Raw genomic sequence first — 20,101 nt, forward strand, 5'->3', positions numbered from 1 at the left:
CCTCCACTCTACTGTCACTTGGGCTGTTTTCCTGTCTAAAATAATTAGCAAAATTAGCAAATTTCCTCACAGCCAACCCGTGTTCTATTCTTTTCCTTAATAAGAATTTTCTCCCTGACTGTACCTACTTCACCTTAAAGTGTCACTGACTCTAAATTATTTTCTACTTACTCCTAACGTTGCACCCAATTATCTACGGGCACACATATACCAAAGCTTCCCTTGTGCTAGATCCTCAAAAACTTCCCTTCTCTCTTTTTTATCAGCCTGATTTACGTTTGTCTGTCCACCGTGCACACGAGCCTCCTCATGCTTTCTCTGTTAAACTCCCTAATTCCATGGAAAGTCACGAAACCTCTTGTCTATGACCTGTTGTTTTCTCACAAAGATGTGCTTTAATACCCTTTATCTCTAAACTTAGTCTCTATAGTCCACAGAATCTTCTAATCACATTTTATTCAAAAACTTTATTTTGAGATTTGTCAAAATTCTAAACTCACCTACCTGCACTTTCACTACTATAATTGATTTTCTATAGAAATGCACAAATGCTCTATCCAGTCCCCCTGCTAGATTGATCCCTTTTTAATTTTAGTTTCCTAAGCAGTTTTACCTCTGGGGTACTTATTTCTGCTTTATACACCTTATCACTCAACTTATCTGTCAAAAATATATGTGCTTTTTCTCTGATTCAACCCAAAATTGCATATATGATCACTTTCCCCACTTCTGCATAACAAAACCAGTCTGATTCAGCAGACCTTTAAAATCCCCACAACTTCTAATACTTAGGCTCTCTCTGGCCTTATTACTTTACCAAAATTTTTTTTGCAACACAACATAACCTTTGCTTAAAACAATTCCTTAGCAACTTAGCAATATCTTTGCATCACGACATAACAGCACTTTTCCCCCATAACTTGAAACACACGGGCCCCTCCCTTAGGGCAACCCAACCTTTACTTTATCAGAACAGGGAGACCCCCCTCTCTTAGGGCGATGTCTCTGACTCACACTAATTCAAGAACCTGCAGCACAAACACTGGCCCTCTCTCAGGGCAATACCTTTAAATTACTATTAAACCTTCAAGGCCTCTACGCCTCGCAACAGTATATCAAGCCCTCAGGGTCAACTTTCTCCTTCTTCAAGGCGCTTATCTCTGAGGGAATATCCACACGTGACCCTTCCTTTAGGGATTTCTCTCACATCACAGACACACTGGGCCCACTGGACACTGCACAAACAGCTCTCTTATCTTTAGTTCTTCTAATCGGCGAGTACCCTTACCGGGAGGCTCTGCCTGGCGGCGTATGTCCCCGAGACACCCCCGTCTCCGTCTCCTTATTCTATTTCCCTATTCTATTAAACAATAATAAAAACCTTTCCTTACCTATGTTTGGGCGCGCCGCTTAAATGCAGACGGGTGTCTCCCGGTTCTCCGCCAGGTGGTCGCCTCCCCAGGTCTCTTGTCCGATCCTGTTCGTGACGCCAATTTATGTCATGGTTTTTTCTCCTTCCCCGCCAAATCAGAAGTCAGAGGTCCGCTTGTGCAGTATCCAGAATTCAGTCTTTATTGCAACAATGAAGTTACAACCAAGGCTGGACACGTAAAAGTGTGTCCAGTACTGTTTTACATCAATTTTTATATAAGTTCTTATCATTTAACAATATCTTGTCACTTAAGCACCATCATTCCTTCAGCCATTCACAATAATTGTTTTTTCCCTTAATCCACACCCCTAGGTGATAAGTTTGTCCATCATTTCTTTTGCCGTTTGGTCTCTCGGCTGAACATAATGGTGGCGCGAGCAGCTCCACTTGGTTTTTTAAAAACGCTCAGCCGTGAACTTCTGGTGAACTCAGACGAATCCCTTCCTTCAGTAGTAAACCTTGGCAGTTTCAGCCTTTTACATATTGTCTAACTAAAAGGCTGATAATATATTTGTCCTTTAACATAGTGATGAAATATACATTAATAAAAGTGAATATTCATAGATTCAGGACTAACATAAAGTAGCTAACAGAATCTCAGACTAACAAAAGGTGCAAATACATACTCAGTTGATTACATTGTAATGATTACATCATGGATATTTGGCATACTTTTTAATAATATCATAATACTTGTATTCTACGTTATATAGTGCTAAATAATATTCCATACAGGTCACAAGAATAAGGAATTTGGATAGTGGAAGAAGTCCTATAAAAACTAATAGGTCTAATGTTTGCACGCTAAGTGTAAATGCGTGGGGCATATAAATTACTTTTCTTATTCATCGCCTTTCAGAAAGTTTCTTGTGGTTTTGTTGTACATGTTCAAATTGAGATGATGATACAATTTATTGGTCAACAAAATTACTTGACATAGATACATTGACTTCACACAAGTGAAAAAATAATATCCAGGGCAGAAAGGAGCACGCTGTTGTCCGATGTCATAGATAAGTGATTGCTTGAAGGTTCCTAGTACCAAGAAAACAACCCTTTCTCAAGTATTCCATCAGCAATCTTCCTGTGTTCTAATTCTAAAATTCCGAATATTTCCCATATTTTCTTGAGTGTCAAATTTCAAATGCAAAGTAGATGATCTGGCAGTTAGCATTCAAAAATGTAAAGATATTCTTGAATGGCATCAGATTGGTAAAAGCCAGAGTCATGAGTCAGAGTCAGAGTCCTGGTCCGTGTGTTAGAAGGAGGTAGGGGATTTTAAATTTGCACACATGCTATTCTGGGTAATTGGAACAGCCGGGACAAGAAGAAAGTTAATTGCACAGCATCACATACCAAAAATCAATCAACACTTTTTCAAAGTTAGACCCCCTGTCATGCATTCGGGTAGCTCGGGCATGAGGGCGTGGCAGAAAACACTAAGAACGCTACAAAAAAAAACCACGAAAGGACCACAAGGGGTCAAAAACAGAAGTGGATAAACAAAAACTAAATTTACAAAACGGTCTAGACAGGCACAAACAATGAACCACTAGGGACTAAAACTCAGGCAGAAACTTAAATACAAAAACCAAACAGGGTAATTAACCAATCGGTGAGTGTGCAGGACAAAGAGCAATTAGGAAAACACACAAGGGCAGGCACAAAAACAGGCAACAGGTGGAACTAATTAAGTCAACGGAACTAAACAGGGAAACTAAGAACTAACCAAGAAAACAGGAAAAATAGAATCTAACACTGGGGAATAACAAACAGGTAGAAACACAAACACGGGCACAAAGAATTTAACCAAAACCAAATACTAATCAGAAGACACAGGAACTAGAAAAACTTATACAATGAAACACTAGGGGAAAAAATACAAAAACAGAGGAAACAGGATTCAAACACACGACAGAGAAATTCACAGATAGCCACACACTCAGCTCTTTGAGCCATGCGGCCAACAGGGAACAGGGGAAACACTACAGACTAGGACAACGGGGAAAAGGACACAGACTGGGACAACAGGAGCTGACCCTGACACCCCGGAGTCGTAACCAAAACAATGCATTATGTCTGTGATTTTTATGACAAGAAAACTATTATGAAAATACAGTATTAATAGTATTATGAAAATACAGTACAAGATAATGTAGCTAATAAAATATACTACTTTATTTAGTATAGAACATTTACAAGCAAATTCATACACAGTTTACAGTGATTTACTTTAGAAAGCTGGGAAAGCAGAAGAGTAGACGTGCAAAACAGAATAGCCCATGTGAAATTATATAGCAACACAATAAAAAGCTGAGACATGATATACGAAGCTATGGTTGGGGCCACTGGGATATCATGGACGATATTAGGGCAACAGCGCTGATTCGCTGGTCCACAAACAACTTAGGATCCATTATTATCCAGGGCTAATTGTTCACCCATATACCTTACTGAGTGTTACAATAAGGTCAGATTTTCTGCATCATTCATAGAGAACCTTCACTTCATAACGAGTATACAGTATATTCTTGTGAATTATACCAATAAGGTCTTTCACTGACATATTCCCATTAACCCCGAAGCCACCATGTTCAATCTTAAGTACCCTGAAGCAACTAGCATAATTTCTATGAGTATTGTGTCACTGCAGCAGGAAGAAGTCTGGGTAATGCAATTCCTTAAAATGGCACTGCCTCCATGAGCAAATTATAATTTGCTGATTTGCAAATGAAGATTACGCTGGAAGAAAGGGAGGGGGTCTTCGGAGTCAAAGTCAACTTCAAACATTGGCTTTCTACTAAGGAGAAGGACAGCAACAAGTACTGCTAATATGGCTGTCAGACCCCATATGTGGAACATCTTTTTGGAGTCAAAGTCCTGGTACATGAAACTATGAATTTTCCCAGTGATGCCAGGTAAGTTATAGGAGGAGTGGTTTGTCTGGCTCAGGAAGAAACTTAGTGGCACCGAGAACACATGGCTTACTTCCTCTGGGTTCGGATGAGCTTGAAATGTGTCCTTTATGAAGGCCACCACTGGAGTCACGAAGAGGCCGCTCTTAGGGTGAGAAAGCAAATGATGGAATGGGCTTAATTCGACATCATCAGTTTGTCTCTAGTAAGTAAAAGAAAATAGGTATTTCCTTCCTTGGCTCATACAAACATACAAATAGAGCACAAGTGTTGTAAAATTTTTAATAACATTGATGACATTTAATATTGTGGAATTCACTATGAAAAATACAGCTTTGGGATTAGTTGTTTGTAAAAAAAAATGGAAAAAAATTACCTTACTTAATACTGGGAAAAGCCTGCCAACCACTTCCACCTGATCAGTCGAAAGACCAATCTCTTCCTCAGCCTCTCTGAGAGCAGTGTCTATCTCATCACGATCTCCTGAGTCATGTTTCCCGCCCGGAAAGCACACCTCCCCCGCACTATGTTTTAGCTCAAAAGTAAAATAAAGCACAGCAGATGTCTAAATCAGAATCCCTTGATATCATTTATTTCAAATGAATGTGGAAATCATAAATTTTCACTCGTTCCATAAATTCTTCCATATTGCAAAAAAACATATCGTAGTATAATCATCTTATCCATCCATCCATAAAATGCTCTATTTGAATATCCTTGTTCATACATTCGTTGTCATTGTCTCCAAACTGTGTCTTATTTAGATCAAATCCAGTTGATTAAAAATATCTTACTCACGTTTAATGACCGAAGGGTCATTAAAATGTGGAATTCTCCTTTCTTCACGAATAATGGAATCAATACAGATGCCTTTTGGTGTGGCGGTAGCTGAGATAAAGTACTTTCACACTCAAATTGTTTCAGACAGGTTTTAAGCTTTCCTATAGTGTCCATTCTGGAAAAAAACGACTAATTAATTTCTATTTGGATATCGTGAGAGGCCACAACAGGGTTTGATTGATCTTGAATGATTACTGTGTTACATCTGACTAAACAGTCTAACAGATTGTATTTTTTGCTTTCAGGTAGCCTCGAAGCAGTACACAACACCATAAAGAGACTTACCATAATACAATAAATAAATTTTAAAACATGTAAATAAAATTAAGCAATACAGAATGCTAAAGGATGGTGACAATATGTTGTAGCTGCGCAAAATAACAGCTTGTTTTTATACCTTGCGTTCACACACACAGCAAGTCCCGAATATGCTACTGTCCTCTTTTCGTTCAAAACAAAAAAGTAAATGACTCGTCAACAAAAAGCTGCAATACGTAAAAGCATTACATGCAGTAATCAGTAACTGTCATGTAAATCAAACGTACTGTGACCCTTTTGTGACAGTTCGTTCGTAATCGTTCGTTAACTGGACTACGCGGCCAACAGAAAATGCCGTGAAACACGACGGAACGGATATGACGACATTAAAAAGCGACAAACTCTCCTGTCACGTGGTGGGGAACGGGTACTTAGGCTTTAGGATTGAACTGTTATTCTTGACTTGATTCTAATATTATTTCTTGCGGAGGATGAAACTGAAATTTCAATTTATGGCTTAAACATTTAAAGAAATTTTGCTGAAGCTGAACATAATCCACGCCCACCCCTGCTGTTGCTACGCAAGCGGTGTTGTTGTTCATACTTACACGCCTAGTTATCTGGAGAATTAAAAGTTTTATCCGGTAAATGGTAGTGTGAGAAAGCCATCTTGATCAGCTCCTTCGTTTCCTGACTTATTTGTTTGTATGAAGTTGTAGCATGAAATGTTATACTCACTTCTGCCACAGAGAGGGGGGTCCGGAGCCTATCCCGGAATCAATGGGCACGAGGCAGGGAACAACCCAGGATGGGGGGGGGCAGCCCATCGCAGGGCACACTCACACACCATTCACTCACACATACACACCTACGGGTAATTTAGCAACTCCAATTAGCCTCAACATGTTTTGGGACTGTGGGGGGAAACCGGAGTACCCGGAGAAAACCCCACAACGACATGGGGAAAACATGCAAACTCCGCACACATGTGACCCAGGTGGAGACCCAAACCCAGGTCCCAGAGGTGTGAGGCAACAGTGCTAACCACTGCACCACTGCCGCCCCTGTTAGGTATCCCATAGTAGTTAATATTTTGTGCCTGGTATGACGGCTGCACAATATTGAGGGGAAATTTTTTTTTTTTGCAATAAATATTGCAACATTTATAAATCAATTAGAAGTTCAAGATAAATTTCTCACAAATACTGAGGCAGGGCAGCTGGTGCACAACTGAACTCAAAACAACCAATAAACAAGGGTCATGCACAGTATAGTACAGGAAAGAAATAACTTTAGCAGTTGAATAGTAATTACAATAACAGTATTCACCGAAGTCTTTACATTTTGGCAATGTCTGAAGCTGGATTCATAAAAATGTTTTAGTGTTATAGCTCAGTTGTTGCTCAGGAAATGCTTGTCATCCAAAAATGGCAAAACATTTTGTGGTACAGTTATAAGTGGAATATTTGATGGTTGGTATCTGGATCTGATTCTTGCTGAGCCACATTAGCCACATGTGATAAGGTTTTATATTGCTGGGTGCACTCAAATCAATATAAACTCTAGATGCCAATAGGGATGGCACTCCCCTAGAATTTTCTGTTTTCATGCTTTGTAGTGGCATGTTAGATATTATAATTTTTTTGTTGCTCATAGCATTCTTGTACCTTAAAGTGATCTAATCATTTTGATCTTTCTAGGTGTTCCCTCATAACTCTGCAATGTGCCATTCTGTGCAGTTTTCCTTCGTTGTTGAATCCTTTGTCATTTATGATCTTTCCAAGGAGGCAAAAGCTGTCTGTCATTGTATGTTCTGCATAAAAGTTGAATTTTTTTTATTTATTTTTTTTTTACAATATTGTAGGTTTGTGGGGGCGGCATGGTGGTGCAGTGGTTACCTTTGGGACCTGGGTTCAAGTCTCTACCTGGGTCACATGTGTGCGGAGTTTACATGTTCTCCCCATGTTGTCATGGGGTTCCCCCCCCCCAGTCCAAAGACATGCTGAAACTAATTCGAGTTACTAAATTGCCCATAGGAATGCATGTGTGAGTGAATGGCGTATGTGTGTGCCCTGTGATGGGCTGGCTTCCGGTCCCTGTCCTGGTTTGTTCCCTTCCTCGTGCCCATAACTTCCAGAATAGGCTCTGGAACCCCCACAACCCACTAGGGAAAGCAGTTTGGAAAATGGATGGATGGCTGTAGCTTTGCTTAAATTTATTTTTTTAAACGTTTGGAAATAGTTCTTCTTTTTATTCCATCCTGATTGTAGCTTCATTCCAGAGTAGGGATTCTTCATAAAGACAATGAGGTGCTCAGTTCCACCCATATTCTAGAAAGACTGGCCTGTCTCTCCTAAACACATACAATAGTATCTCCTCTTAATTTTAATGCTGCCATTAAATCTGTGGTGAAATCTTCAAGTGCAATAGGTATCTTGGGATATGACTGCTTTATTGTGCTGGTCTGTTTATTTATTGGATTTATTTTGTTTTATTGTTACTAATTTGTCTATTGGTTTGATGTCATTACACTGGAGAGGATGCACCTTTAAATTTTGTTGCTGTGGAAACAACAATGACAGTAAAGCATCTGAATCTGTCTAAGGTGACATGAGTATTGTGCAGTAAGGAGGAACTATGACATAATTAAGAGGCATTTCCAGACTGATTATCAGAATTCCTTTGACAAAAAAACTAATACACAGCCAAATGACACAACCAAAGACATTTTTACATATTTTATTGAAAAAAAAAATATTTGTTGACAGTTCTCTATTGGATGGCGACATGGTAGTCAGACCTTGTATAGAAATTATATAAAATGTATGACGCTACGTATATTCCTGGCTGAAAGCAACCAACACGCTGCTCTTGTTTGTGTATTGAATATTAAATGCAGAAAAAACAAAACCTGGGTCGTATTAAATATTTATATTGAAGTGGTCTGCAAGACCTTTGTAGGTGTTACCTTGTGAATTGTGGCACGTTCATACACATTATGTAAGCACAGACCTCTTTTCATATGCACCTGGGTGCACAAGTAGCTAGCAAAAACACTGCTTCTGGGTCACTTCGATTTCCTGCCACATTCCATGAATAAGACGTAAACCGGTCACCATGTGTAAATGAATGGGTGCCCCCTTCCGAACATTTTCTAATTTATCAGTAAACGCACTGTGATTAGACAACTGAATGTTGAAATGAGAGAAATAAACTGATACCATTTACAAAAGTCAGCCAGCTTACGGTGTTATCCCACCTCATTGCAAGATCCATCCCCAAATCTCTAACCATTTTTTAACGGTAAAAGGGCCAGTATTTATTTTAAAAAGTGGAGGGAAAAAACATAGCACAAAACAACTTTATTCTCATCCCTCTTTTTGACCCAAAACATAAGGATTCCTCTTCATGCAGGGTCACTCAAGCTGACCATACCTATATACATTATCACACATAAGAGTCTTTTTTGGATAACTAAAAAAAACTCCATCGGTCACCAATGCAATCATGTCAATCACTTGCAGCATTTGTAGTTCATTTCTTCTCCTTCTTTTCATCTTTCTTGGCTGAAGCATCCCCCTTTTCTTTTTCTTTGTCCTCCTTCTTTTCCTCTTTCTTCTCTTTCTTGCCGTCTTCCTTTTCCTGGCCCTCTTTTTTCTCTGCATCACGGTTGGCTATTTTGTTGTTGATGAGATTGTGCAAGGCCACAACGGAGCGAATGAGTGACGCCAGGTAAACTACCAGCATCTGGTCATTGGTCTTAAGGTAGAAGGCCTTGACAAACTCCTGCAGGTTGACATCAGGCAGAAGATTGAACACATCTTGCAGCTGATAAATTATTTGGTGGTTGATGGGTAGCTTGCCAGTGGCCACCTTCTCCAGGTAACTCTTGATATCTAGTAGCTTAGAGTTGAGCCCCTTCAGCCCATGAACCTGGTTTGTGATGCGCTGGGAAAGGGTACCTACAGTTGTGTCCTTGATGTCTCTGTTGAGAGGCAAACAAGCAGGTCATATATACATATACCAAAGGTACTGATGGAATACTTCCATAGTACCAGTTAATCTGAAAAATTTATAAACGCAAAAATTGAAGATGAAAGGATTTACACTCGACCATATTCCACAGCAGTATATCCTCATACAAAAAAGGAAGCGTGACTCTAAAATGATCCACCTACTTACACACACGGTCAGGTCAAATATATCAGGGGTCAAGCTGTTACCTGAGCAGATGTTCCACCCCCACTTCCTCAGCTTCCTCAGCACCGATCTCACTGGTCACATGTTCAAACGTCTTAGAGGTTGGAGTCCCATCCTGCAGGAACCACACCAGTTTTCTGTAATTTCACTAGCTCAGAGAACATGCTCTCTCTTGAACAATGTTATAATACAACATCAAACAAAAGTACTCCTCATGTGGAACCTGGTTAATTTTCAGATTCCCCATCTTTTTCTCCATGAGTCATGCAGATACACAGGTGAAAGCGAGTTTTGGGAAAGACCAGGCTCAGCCAGTATCCCCGGCTCAGCTGAGACTAAGGGCCTTGCTCAAAGGCCCGACGGTGAAATGATTAGTTTGCTAGTCACAGATTGTTACCTACAACTTTCCAGACATCAACACATAGCGCTAACATACTGAGCTACACACCACCCGGTAAAATCTGTTTTTGATCATGCAATGTTAAACCCTATTCAAGAAAATAAGCCGTACATCATGTACTTCCTCCACACAGATGTAGGATTCGGTGGGTAAGCCGAGGTCCTTTGGCTTCACGTCAATAATGACTAAAACCTGCAAGATAATGCAATTGCAAAAATGAGTCTCTTAGTGTCGTGTGTCATATCAAACACAGATTAAATGAATTGCAGGGATTACATATTCACTACAAGTATAAAACAATGACCAGTAAAGTGCAGTAATCTTAAATTCTTGATGAAATATAGGCATTAATAGTTATACTGTCCATACATACAGCAGAATGACAGAATTATAAATTCTTATGTTTGCTTACAGAATTGGAGCAGTATTGTTTCATGAGTTCATTGATGGCGATGTCATTCTTGTGCAGCTTGGGGCCAGTATGATACCAGCCAACTATCCTTTCTCTTGCTAAAACATAAAAGTATTGAAAGTTTCAGATTTAAAAATATATATATTAAGTTTTAATAAACATTGTAATTACTCCCAAACGTTAAACTGGCCTTACCATTGACTTTCTTGAACATGCCATACATATTCTCCAAGTAATCATGGTCCAAGAACCACACAGAATCATCTTTGTCATCCTCGTCAAACGGCACTGTGTGTCAGATGTGCATCAGATTGAGAATGCTTTAAGTAACGGTTAGAAATGGCATCAAACTCCTCATAATACCACAAAGTCTACCCAACTACACCCGGCAAGATTACTGATGCTAGTAAAAATGATAAAGCAAATCATAAATATCAGCGATAAAATCATTCAAAGTAGTTGTAACACGTAAGCATTTAATAATGAGATTAAGCGTTTGTTTTACACAACCCTGGGCAGGTAGTTTGTATAAGGACATGCACAAATGAAGCGCGGCGAAAACGAGCAGCATAAACACTCACCCGCAAAACTATTGGAAACATCAAGGATCTTCTTCTGCCAAGAGCCCAGCAGTACCCCCACAACTCGCTTCTGGTTGCCAACCTTTCCAATCCTAAACAAACGTTCCCACAGTATATGATTAAAAGACACCAGAACAATTTTCAGTTCGAGTTAAACTTCATACGAGCTTCTGTTTGTATTGCGATCGCAGCAAATTGTTGCCAAATAGCTATAACAGGATATTTAGTTGAGTCCTAATAGGTTAGCTAATTAGCGCGAAGTTCTCGTTCTGGATTTTCAGTCACGTCAGGGCACTGCCGCTGTACGGTTCTGTATAAATTCATAACTACGAATATAAAAATGTCGTTTTAGGCGCTTTGGTATTGCCTGCTTTGTATCCATTCAACGGCATCGTAAAACACACTAGTTAACAAGTTATTGCAAATAAAAGAACCGTGCATGACATCTATTACTAAAATATAATTGTCAGTTTCAGTGTAGTTTGATCGGTTAACAGGATCTTGAGCATATCGTTCACTGATCATGTGCAAAACACGAATGAAAATGCCCAGGCCTACAATATAACAATGAGTCCACAGATTTTGGTCAGTTTATACTATCAATGAATAATCCCAGAAAATTACCTGTTAAAGTGATCCACCACACTAAGCAGCACCAATGGGTGGACAACAACTTTTTCCACAGCTAATTCTGGCATTTTTTTGTAATTAAATATAATCGTAACAACAGACTGGCAAAGACAGCGTCCGGTGTAACGCACTGTCACTCCTCCACAATCCCACAATGCACCAGGAGACCGGTAAGGGAACACGTGCTCTAACAGGACCAATAATCATGCTGCATGTTCACACGTAAAAATGTGAAATGAAATAGGTAATTGGTAGACTGAATTTTCTGCAGGGTCTCATGTATGGAAGTGTTTATGTATCTTGCATTTTCTCGTAGTTTAATATTTATATAAAACAGCATTTTATGCAAAGGAAGTATATCTGCATAATGCTTATATTTTTTTTAATGTACTCTTCTTAGTCCGGCATGATACTAATGCACGAATGTTAAATTACGTGCACTTGTTGGGAAAGTAAAATGCACTGACTGCAAGGGTTATTTCATGACTTTGATGGAGAGATGAAACTGTATTTAATGACAGTCTTTGGCTGTTTTTTTTACAACATTATGGTACTTTAAAGGCCCGAAATTTAGGCTTGTAACGACAAATGGGATAGGTCGTGTTGGTAATACAATGTTGTGCTCTATACTTAACACTCCTTTCGCGGTGTGAAAAACATTCAAAGAATACAAAGAAATCCCATTTAAGTATTGATAACTATACTTAAAAAGTGGAATACATCTCAGCTGTTAGCTAATTTGCTCTCATTTTTAGTCGTGGAAATTCCTCCTGAAGCAGGGAGTGTCTGCATATAAAACTTCATTACTCACTCTTGCTTACTTTGTTTCCATGGCTATTTTCTGCCACAGCCAAACAGTCAACTAATCTGACACAAACTTCTAATTGGCATGCATCACCTGACATATCATGTTTTTTATGTTTTGTTTGCACGGAATGGTATTAAATAAATAAATCGTGTTTAATATAGATACTAGTTAAAGTGTCATTTATAATTCAACATCTAATTCTAAAACAGTTGTGATAGTAAAAGACACACCCTAATGTTTTGGAAAGAAGAATCCTCAATTTTCACCGCTTAAATACTCCTAGCCACTACTGGCAGAAATCACCTTACGCACTTTTCTTCATGCCTATACTGAAATTTTCACTCATCTTCTAGCCTCACAATGTGCCTGACATGGCATCCTCTGAGAACATTTCGAGTGACTGCTTCTGGCTGAGACTCGGCAAGAATTGTTGCTCAGCAATCTCCCAAGCACTAGACTGGCATGAATAATCTGCCGTGTACAAGAACTACTGCTTCCAGATTTTTTTTTACCACAGCGCCATCATCTGGATGGATGAAAGTTTGCAGCTTCAGCCTCATGCACTTAGAACTTAGGAGGTGCTTCTCAGGGCCCGACGGGCTCGTTACCAGAATGCCACACTGTGTTTTTCCCAGATTGATCCAGAAAGCCAGACCCATCACAAAATAATCTCCTTTCAAATATTACACTCTATAGTTAATCTAAGAGGCTCAGAGTCTAAAGAGTAGGAGACAGCTTTGATATCTTCATTTTCCTTTTATCTTATCTTTTTATCATTTCTAATCATCTAGTCTTAAGCTAACTATTTCAGAAATGGCAGTCATGTTGTGGAGATGGAAATTTAGCTCCATAGTTTATTGCTACTCGACAGCCTTACAAAGCAGGATACATCTCTCCTGAATCTTGGATGTGTTCCAGGTCCTGCTGGGCCACAGAGCAATTAGGTAATATACGGCTTTACCGACTTTCTTCCATCAGTGCCCTGAAGTTTTAAACCACCTGTTCAATAATGATATGCCAACAGAAAATGCTGTGTGCTGTTTGTTAAATAAGGTGCCTATTGTTATGCCTGATAAGAAGATTGGCTTACATTTTAGAAGCCATTTAGACAGGAATCCAGATAATTCCTCAGACTGTTTCTCACAGCTTTGTACAGTGATTGGGAAAGAGGAGTAGACGAACTTCACAATAGGGCCCACAGTATGACTCCATCCAGCGATGGTTATTTGCACACAAAGAAAAGCGCACAAATTCACAAAGTAAATTTCACAAAGTTGTTGCACGTATCTCTTAAACGGCACAGAAGCTGCAAGGCTGTTTTCTCAAATTCCTAAATTTTCTCTGCATCTAATCCCAAAAAATGACACCTGATGTGATTACCCATGAGTAGGGAGTCACTGTTCTCCATCTTAGCCAAGATACTGATGTTGCCACAGGGAAGGACGAATTCCAAGCTTATGGCCACACTCACCCACACATGGAAACCTTTACTCCTTTTCACCTTGTGCTCTTGCATTTATTTTGGGATTCAGGTAATCCCACCTTCTCTTCTTTTTTCCTTCACAGACAGATTGGAGTAAGTTGTATCTTAAAACGCTCTGTTTATTTCATTAGTCTTGATGAATTCTGTATGTGATAAGTAAGATAATGCTTTTAATGCATAAAATAAGTATATACAAAATTGCATTTTGCCTTAGGAAGTTGGATTACATTTAATTATGAATTAATTATGAGCTGACAGGACAAAGATGAAAGAGTGAAGTACCAGGCTCTGGATTTCATGGCCCAGCTGATAAACTAACTTAACTGTAAATGACATAATTTGCAGAAGGTAACTGCTTTGATCTTTTGGATAAAATGTAAACTTTTTGCTTCTTCTTCCTCCTCCTCATTATTATTCCATCCATTTTCTGAAGCCTTTTATCCTATTCAGGGTCACGGGGGTCCAGAGCCTATCCCAGAGACTATTGGTACAAGGCAGGGAACTACCCAAGATGGGGCGTGATCCAGTCACAGGACACACTCATACTCCATTTACTCATACACGCACACCTACAGGTAATTTTGTCACTCTGATTAGCCTCAGCATGGTTTTTGGACTGTGGGGTAAACCAGAGTACCTGGAGGAAACCCCACGACGACATGGGGAGAACATGCAAACTCCACACACATGGAACCCAGGTCCCAGAGGCAACAGTGCAACCACTGCACCACCATGCTGCCCCCTAATAATAATAATAATTATTATTATTATTATTATTATTAATAATAATAATAATAATAGTATCATCAGTCTAAATACTGATTCACAGATTATCTGCTGCAGTCTTGGTTGTTCCCCACTGCTATTAACTAACACCTGTAGGCCCCGTTATTGTTTAAAAGCATGTAAGATAAATATTGATTTTATAAAAAGTATTATTTATGAAGGAGCATCTGAAATGTTAAATCATTTGAACGTATTTTTTTTATAAATATCTGTAAGGTTTTGCTGATGTGAGTGATTTGCCAGTTTTGAGTTGTAGAAAGGAAAACTTGTGCATGCACCAAACAGCCATTTTAGAAAAAGTGGGTAAGCTCCTCAGAAGCTTGGGTGAAGAGAGAGATAGAGCTACAGGTATCTCCCAGTCACCGCTTAGTGTTGAGCTAGATTCAGGGCAGGCTGGCCAGGACGACCCAAGTAGAGAGTTAGAATTTGCTAGGTCTGGATGCAGTTTCTGTGTGAGATGACTTGAACTCATACCTCTAGAAAAGCTGCTGCTATGTGCCAAAGGATGTCAAGAACACTGAGTTAGAATGGCCCATGTTTATGGACCACCGGACTTATTGCAATGAGTGCAAACAGCTGTGACCAGAAGCCAGTCATTGTGGGAAACCCAGGTGAGGGAAACTGTCAAGGATTTCAGGGAATTGCTTACGCAGGGGTTACCAGCAACAACTGAATGGTACTGACTGCCCAGAAAGGCTACAGCAAAGGCAAAAATCTGAAGTTTGGATGGGTCATGGAAAGAGACTTACAGTTGACCCCAAAAATGTTTTGAGAAATGATTCAACACCTCAGAAGTTGGGTGATGCTTACCAGCAGCAGAAAGAACATTTTGAGGAACTCCTTTTCCTTGTGAATGGAGGCAGTATTATTGAATCAAAGGGATTAAAATATTGACTTACAGATTGGTTGTGACTGAAGTTTTTCAGGAACTAAAAAGAACCTTGGTAGTGAAATAATAAAGTCATCAGACAAGGATCAGGGTTTTATTGGCTGATTAATGTTCCTGCCCTCATCTATAGTCATGATCTGTACATAATGACTAAAATAACAAGGTTACACATAGGCTATATGTGGTAAGAGGGTCCACAGGGTTGCTAAGCTCACTCTCCATAACAGAATGAGTTCCAGAGGGACCTTCAAATTGAGCTACTGCTCATTTGGATCGAGAGGAGACAGCTGAGAAGGTTCAGGAAGGCCCTGGGGTAGACCCAGGTCACACTGGGGGGGATTGTATCTCTCAGCTGCCTTGGGACTGTCTGGGCCTCCCCACAATGAGCATGGAAAAAAGACCTGATCTGCCCTGTGCTATTAGTTTCAAAATAGGTATCTATTGCCTAAATAAAAATGAATTGAAATTTTTGTGGTGAATCGTTTTTCTGTCTGTTTGAGGTTAAACGTGCGTTTGGGTTTAAATTCGTAACTGGACACATGATTGTAATATGCTAACATAACCCCACGAAGCTGTTCAATGAGATCGGGCGCTCCGCGATCCCGCTAGCGCCGTGCGCGGTCGCGCCCCGAGTGGTGATGCTCGCTCAGGAGCCCGCAGCTCATTTCAGCCTAGACTCGAAGAAGATGGCGATGTGTGCGGTGTTGCTGCGCTCTTCGTCGGTGAACTTCACCTCGGCGCTGCCTCTGCTTTCCCGGACTGCCAGGACTGCTCGGCCCCTAATTCGGGGGAACGCGTGCTTCCCGAGGGCACTATGCACGACCCCCAGACCCTCCGCAGGTAAGACTTTGAGCGCTCCGGGCTTTTATGTCGCGCGCTACTTGTTACTGACTTTAGAGATCAGTCGAGAGTTCGCCGTGCTACATCGCTTAATTCGCACTTTTTACCAAGTAAGCCGGGTAACTTCCGAAACAACTCATGCAATGCACTAGCATAACTTCATGCATTCAAATGAGAAGACTGAGATATAAGTGACATCGCAGGTAGAAGATGTAACTTCGAAAGTTAATAGTTGCTTTTAAATGTTGAAATGCACCTGCTTGCTTGAATTGAACTAAGTACGTATATTTTGTAATTTATGGTAACTACTGGGTTGAAGGCGGAAATGGTGAAAAGAATACGATAAACAGTTTAGTCGTAGTTTTGGAGTTACCGTAAAAGTTGCACGAACACGCCATTATGCTCTGCTAAACCACTAAAATCCGATCGGCGTCGTGATAATTGCGGCGCCTCTTATCGTAAAGATGACTTACATTAAAGGTTTTCTGATTCTTTTTAACTCATTGATGCCAGTTAGTCGCCTTGACGTCACCTGTTTTGACATGGAGATTGTTTCTCGGTTAGTTTTAGGCAAGTGAAATCTTCAAATTTCCTGTTTTTAAAATAAATTCTGATGGTGATGATAGCGGCAGAGAATGGATCGTAGATGCATTGGCACTATTTAATAAAATAGCAAATAAAAGCATATATGTCTTTGATTATAAAAATTGTTGACTTTATGTAATAAAAGTACGGAAAATATTTGTTGAATTTTATTGAAGTGCTAATGTTCCCATGGATTTAGTTATGTGTTAGTATTTACTGGAAAGATACAAGTACCCATAATTGCAAGCCATTTCACATTTTATAATTATGGCATATGACTTTTTACAAAATTAATTTTGCCCTGATTTTAAGTTTCACTATAATAATTAATTTCTACACTTTAGAAATTACCACTAGTTATGCTTGTGATAATATTACTTGACATTGCACCTTAGGATCCGTGTTACACAAGACTCACTCTTTGTTTCACATTAACATACATCGTTATACTTTGCCCTTTGTTCTACTCAATATTTTGTACTCTACCCAAAACTCAAGTGTGCAGAGACACTACTGTAATGAATGTAGTGCGTGTAGTGGATCCATTTTGCCTGAATTTAAGTAATTGCAATTTTTGAATTATACTTGGTAGTTTGTTGATGTGTAAATATTCAGTTGTTCTGCTTTGGGATTGAAATTTCCCATCCTGTGTCCTATGGTCAGTTTTCTAGGATGTCCTTCATATGTGAATTTGGATTGTATGTATCGGGTCTTGATGCTTTTTCGCAGTCCTCAGATTCACAGAGAAACACGAGTGGGTACAAGTGGACGGTGGCGTCGGAACTGTGGGCATCAGTAATTTTGCACAGGTAGGTGCCTTGGTGTCTTTGGGTACTCACCCTCTTAGTCTCTCTCAGAGTTTATTTTGCTCACTGGCTGCACTTGTGTGTGGATGATATAGTAGGTCATTGGACTATGAAGAATATGTGCACATGGACAGATCAGATAGACAGAGAGTTTTTCATCATTTTCTGGATATTGGAGAGTGAGGGATCCATAAAGACATTCTAACGAATGCTATCTGACACACTATCTATAGCTCAAAGTGTTTATGTATATAGCCTCTTTTAGACCACAGAATAAACAAATAAGTCAAGGAAACCTGGGGCCTGTGTCAGGAAGCAGGGTTTCTTGCTTGTCAGATTTAAGGTAGTCTGAGGTAAGTGTTAGGGAACGAAGATGACGTCCATTTAAACTGGGATACCTTAAACCTAACAAGTTATCCGGTTAAACTAGAAATCTACCTTTACGGTACTGGCCCTTGCTCAGTTAGGTTGCACTGAACCTAAAAATAAACCTGTCTGAATTGCAATGATACTTACTAGTGATTGTATTTAAAAACCGTCCCCTCCGTCTCTGTTTCAGGAAGCTCTAGGAGATGTGGTGTACTGTGGCCTCCCAGAAGTTGGTACAAAACTGGAACAAATGGGTAAACCCACTCTGCTCATTTTATTGATTTGTCATCTTATTTTTTGGGTAAAAATCTTCCTCTTGGCGTAAAAGGCATTGTGTATTCTTTGACATTTTTTTTTCTTGTGTTGTAGAGGAGTTTGGCGCTCTGGAAAGTGTAAAGGCTGCCAGTGAGCTGTATGCCCCTATTACCGGGGAGGTGACTGAAGTAAACCAAGAGCTGGCGGACAACCCTTCGCTTGTCAACAAATCCTGCTATAAGGATGGTGAGCATATTGCACCAGTAAAGGCGGGGGGGGGGGGCACTCTCCTAGCATTTTCCTGATATTAATCCCTCTATGTCTCTACTAGGTTGGCTGATTAAAATGACTATTAGTAACCCAGCTGAGGTGGACGCATTGATGGATGAAAAAGCCTATGAGAAATTCGTCAAGTCTATTGAGGCGGAGTAGCACTCCTGGAAGCTGAACTTCCTCTTAAATGAATCCACGGGATTCTGTCACATTAACCCTACCATGGCTGCCGGCCCAGTGAATCTGCACCTGGATTTCCTTTAAGGAGAAACACCAGCAAAACGTTTTCTGAGAACCCCCCCCCCACCTGTTCTTGATTTAATACTAATATCTAAATTACAGTTTTGCAGCTTTGACTAGGAGAGAATTAACTGTAAGGCTGGTTCAGTGACAGGTGTTCCACTCACCGCTGGAAATCTTACAGCCAGATTGCTGCAGGGAGTTTTTCAAATTTGCTATTAAAATCTTCATGTTTGGAGGAAATGTCAGGGTGTGTTTCAGAGCCTTTTTTTTTACACACTGTCAGAAAAAAGTGTACCCATTTGTGCCTTTGTTTGTCATTGGGGCTGTACCCTCAAGGGCAAATGTACCTTTTAAGATGCATAAAAGGACTCTGAGGCACATTTTGTACCATTTGGGGATACATTAATGTTGTTTGTACCTTGAGGATGTTCCTAAGAGTCGATATATGTACCTTAAACTAGACTAAAAGTTACAATTACCTAAAGTAAGGGTACAATTGGCAGACCCTTGAGGGTACAGCCCCAGTGACAAGCAAAGGTACAAATTGGTACTCTTTTATTATTTTTTTTCCTCCTGACAGTGCATAGTCACATTTTTGGAAGATGAGCATAGCTTTTTTTTTAATTGTGGCAGCTTAAACATCCAGTATAGATGTTTTATGTTTCAGCAAGGTGCTTAATTGAATTGAATTGAATTGAAAAATTGTAAATCAGGATAGCATCACCTAAGGAATTAAATTGTAATTAAATACCAGACTTTGATGCCCGGTTTAGACAAGGTGAAGCCTGTATGTACCAGAGAAAATGAATCATTGACTCTGGTTCTTTGGACCCGGCTGTTCAAGACAGGCGTGTTTAAAGTGAGCAGCCAATAGCCAAACTAAGGAAACCAATCAGTCCACAATGACCCTTCCGCTCGAAATACTCTGCACAGCCTCAGCCCACTGGCAGATGCCAGGCTGTGTTTTCTGAGTCACCGCCCCAGTTTGTAGCATGTTAAGGTTTTCGGCCGATGTCTGTCTGCCCTGTATCGGCAATGTGTGTCCAGTGAGGTGTCACAATAAGCGACAGTTTATGATGCTCCACTGGGAGGGGCC

At 39.9% G+C, this 20,101-nt stretch overlaps 3 protein-coding genes across 4 annotated transcripts; 1 reads left to right on the forward strand and 2 right to left on the reverse strand.

The window, feature by feature from the left end:
* Positions 1 to 3,586: 3,586 nt before the first annotated feature.
* On the reverse strand, positions 3,587 to 6,184 carry nudt7 (nudix (nucleoside diphosphate linked moiety X)-type motif 7). Of its 2 annotated transcripts, none has more exons than XM_048973265.1 (4): positions 6,054 to 6,184; positions 5,146 to 5,302; positions 4,724 to 4,882; positions 3,587 to 4,492 (listed from the first exon to the last, which is right to left on the reverse strand). In XM_048973265.1, the coding sequence occupies exons 2-4, from the start codon at positions 5,299 to 5,301 to the stop codon at positions 4,142 to 4,144; spliced, it is 666 nt and encodes a 221-aa protein (XP_048829222.1). In that variant the 5' UTR covers position 5,302; positions 6,054 to 6,184; the 3' UTR covers positions 3,587 to 4,141. The 2 variants fall into 2 exon arrangements, with proteins under 2 accessions (XP_048829222.1, XP_048829221.1); XM_048973264.1 differs by lacking the exon at positions 6,054 to 6,184 and adding an exon at positions 5,585 to 5,813.
* Positions 6,185 to 8,171: 1,987 nt separating this feature from the next.
* psmd7 (proteasome 26S subunit, non-ATPase 7) lies at positions 8,172 to 11,840 on the reverse strand. The gene is made up of 7 exons (XM_048973043.1): positions 11,663 to 11,840; positions 11,039 to 11,130; positions 10,653 to 10,745; positions 10,458 to 10,555; positions 10,157 to 10,237; positions 9,669 to 9,760; positions 8,172 to 9,430 (listed from the first exon to the last, which is right to left on the reverse strand). Exons 1-7 carry the CDS (start codon positions 11,734 to 11,736, stop codon positions 8,980 to 8,982), a joined length of 981 nt encoding a protein of 326 aa, XP_048829000.1. The 5' UTR covers positions 11,737 to 11,840; the 3' UTR covers positions 8,172 to 8,979.
* Positions 11,841 to 16,220: 4,380 nt separating this feature from the next.
* LOC125706429 (glycine cleavage system H protein, mitochondrial-like) lies at positions 16,221 to 19,250 on the forward strand. Its single transcript, XM_048973125.1, has 5 exons — positions 16,221 to 16,474; positions 17,789 to 17,868; positions 18,425 to 18,488; positions 18,604 to 18,735; positions 18,821 to 19,250. Exons 1-5 carry the CDS (start codon positions 16,273 to 16,275, stop codon positions 18,919 to 18,921), a joined length of 579 nt encoding a protein of 192 aa, XP_048829082.1. The 5' UTR covers positions 16,221 to 16,272; the 3' UTR covers positions 18,922 to 19,250.
* The last annotated feature ends 851 nt before the right edge of the window (positions 19,251 to 20,101 follow it).

This window comes from Brienomyrus brachyistius, chromosome 13, assembly GCF_023856365.1.
Source record: "Brienomyrus brachyistius isolate T26 chromosome 13, BBRACH_0.4, whole genome shotgun sequence".
Lineage (NCBI taxonomy): Eukaryota > Metazoa > Chordata > Actinopteri > Osteoglossiformes > Mormyridae > Brienomyrus > Brienomyrus brachyistius.

Bases quoted from the DNA above. Each gene is read 5' to 3' on its own strand.
- nudt7 (XM_048973265.1), bottom strand. From the start codon at position 5,301: ATGGACACTATAGGAAAGCTTAAAACCTGTCTGAAACAATTTGAGTGT. The intron at 4,883-5,145 runs GTGAGTAAGATA...TTTACTTTTGAG, and splicing joins TGACCCTTCGGTCATTAAAC to CTAAAACATAGTGCGGGGGA. The intron at 4,493-4,723 runs GTAATTTTTTTC...TCTCACCCTAAG, and splicing joins TTTTCCCAGTATTAAGTAAG to AGCGGCCTCTTCGTGACTCC.
- psmd7 (XM_048973043.1), bottom strand. From the start codon at position 11,736: ATGCCAGAATTAGCTGTGGAAAAAGTTGTTGTCCACCCATTGGTGCTG. The intron at 10,746-11,038 runs GTGAGTGTTTAT...TCTGACACACAG, and splicing joins TGTTTCCAATAGTTTTGCGG to TGCCGTTTGACGAGGATGAC. The intron at 9,761-10,156 runs GTACGGCTTATT...TGGTTCCTGCAG, and splicing joins GTGTGGAGGAAGTACATGAT to GATGGGACTCCAACCTCTAA.
- LOC125706429 (XM_048973125.1), top strand. From the start codon at position 16,273: ATGCTCGCTCAGGAGCCCGCAGCTCATTTCAGCCTAGACTCGAAGAAG. The intron at 17,869-18,424 runs GTAGGTGCCTTG...TCTCTGTTTCAG, and splicing joins GCATCAGTAATTTTGCACAG to GAAGCTCTAGGAGATGTGGT. The intron at 18,736-18,820 runs GTGAGCATATTG...TGTCTCTACTAG, and splicing joins CAAATCCTGCTATAAGGATG to GTTGGCTGATTAAAATGACT.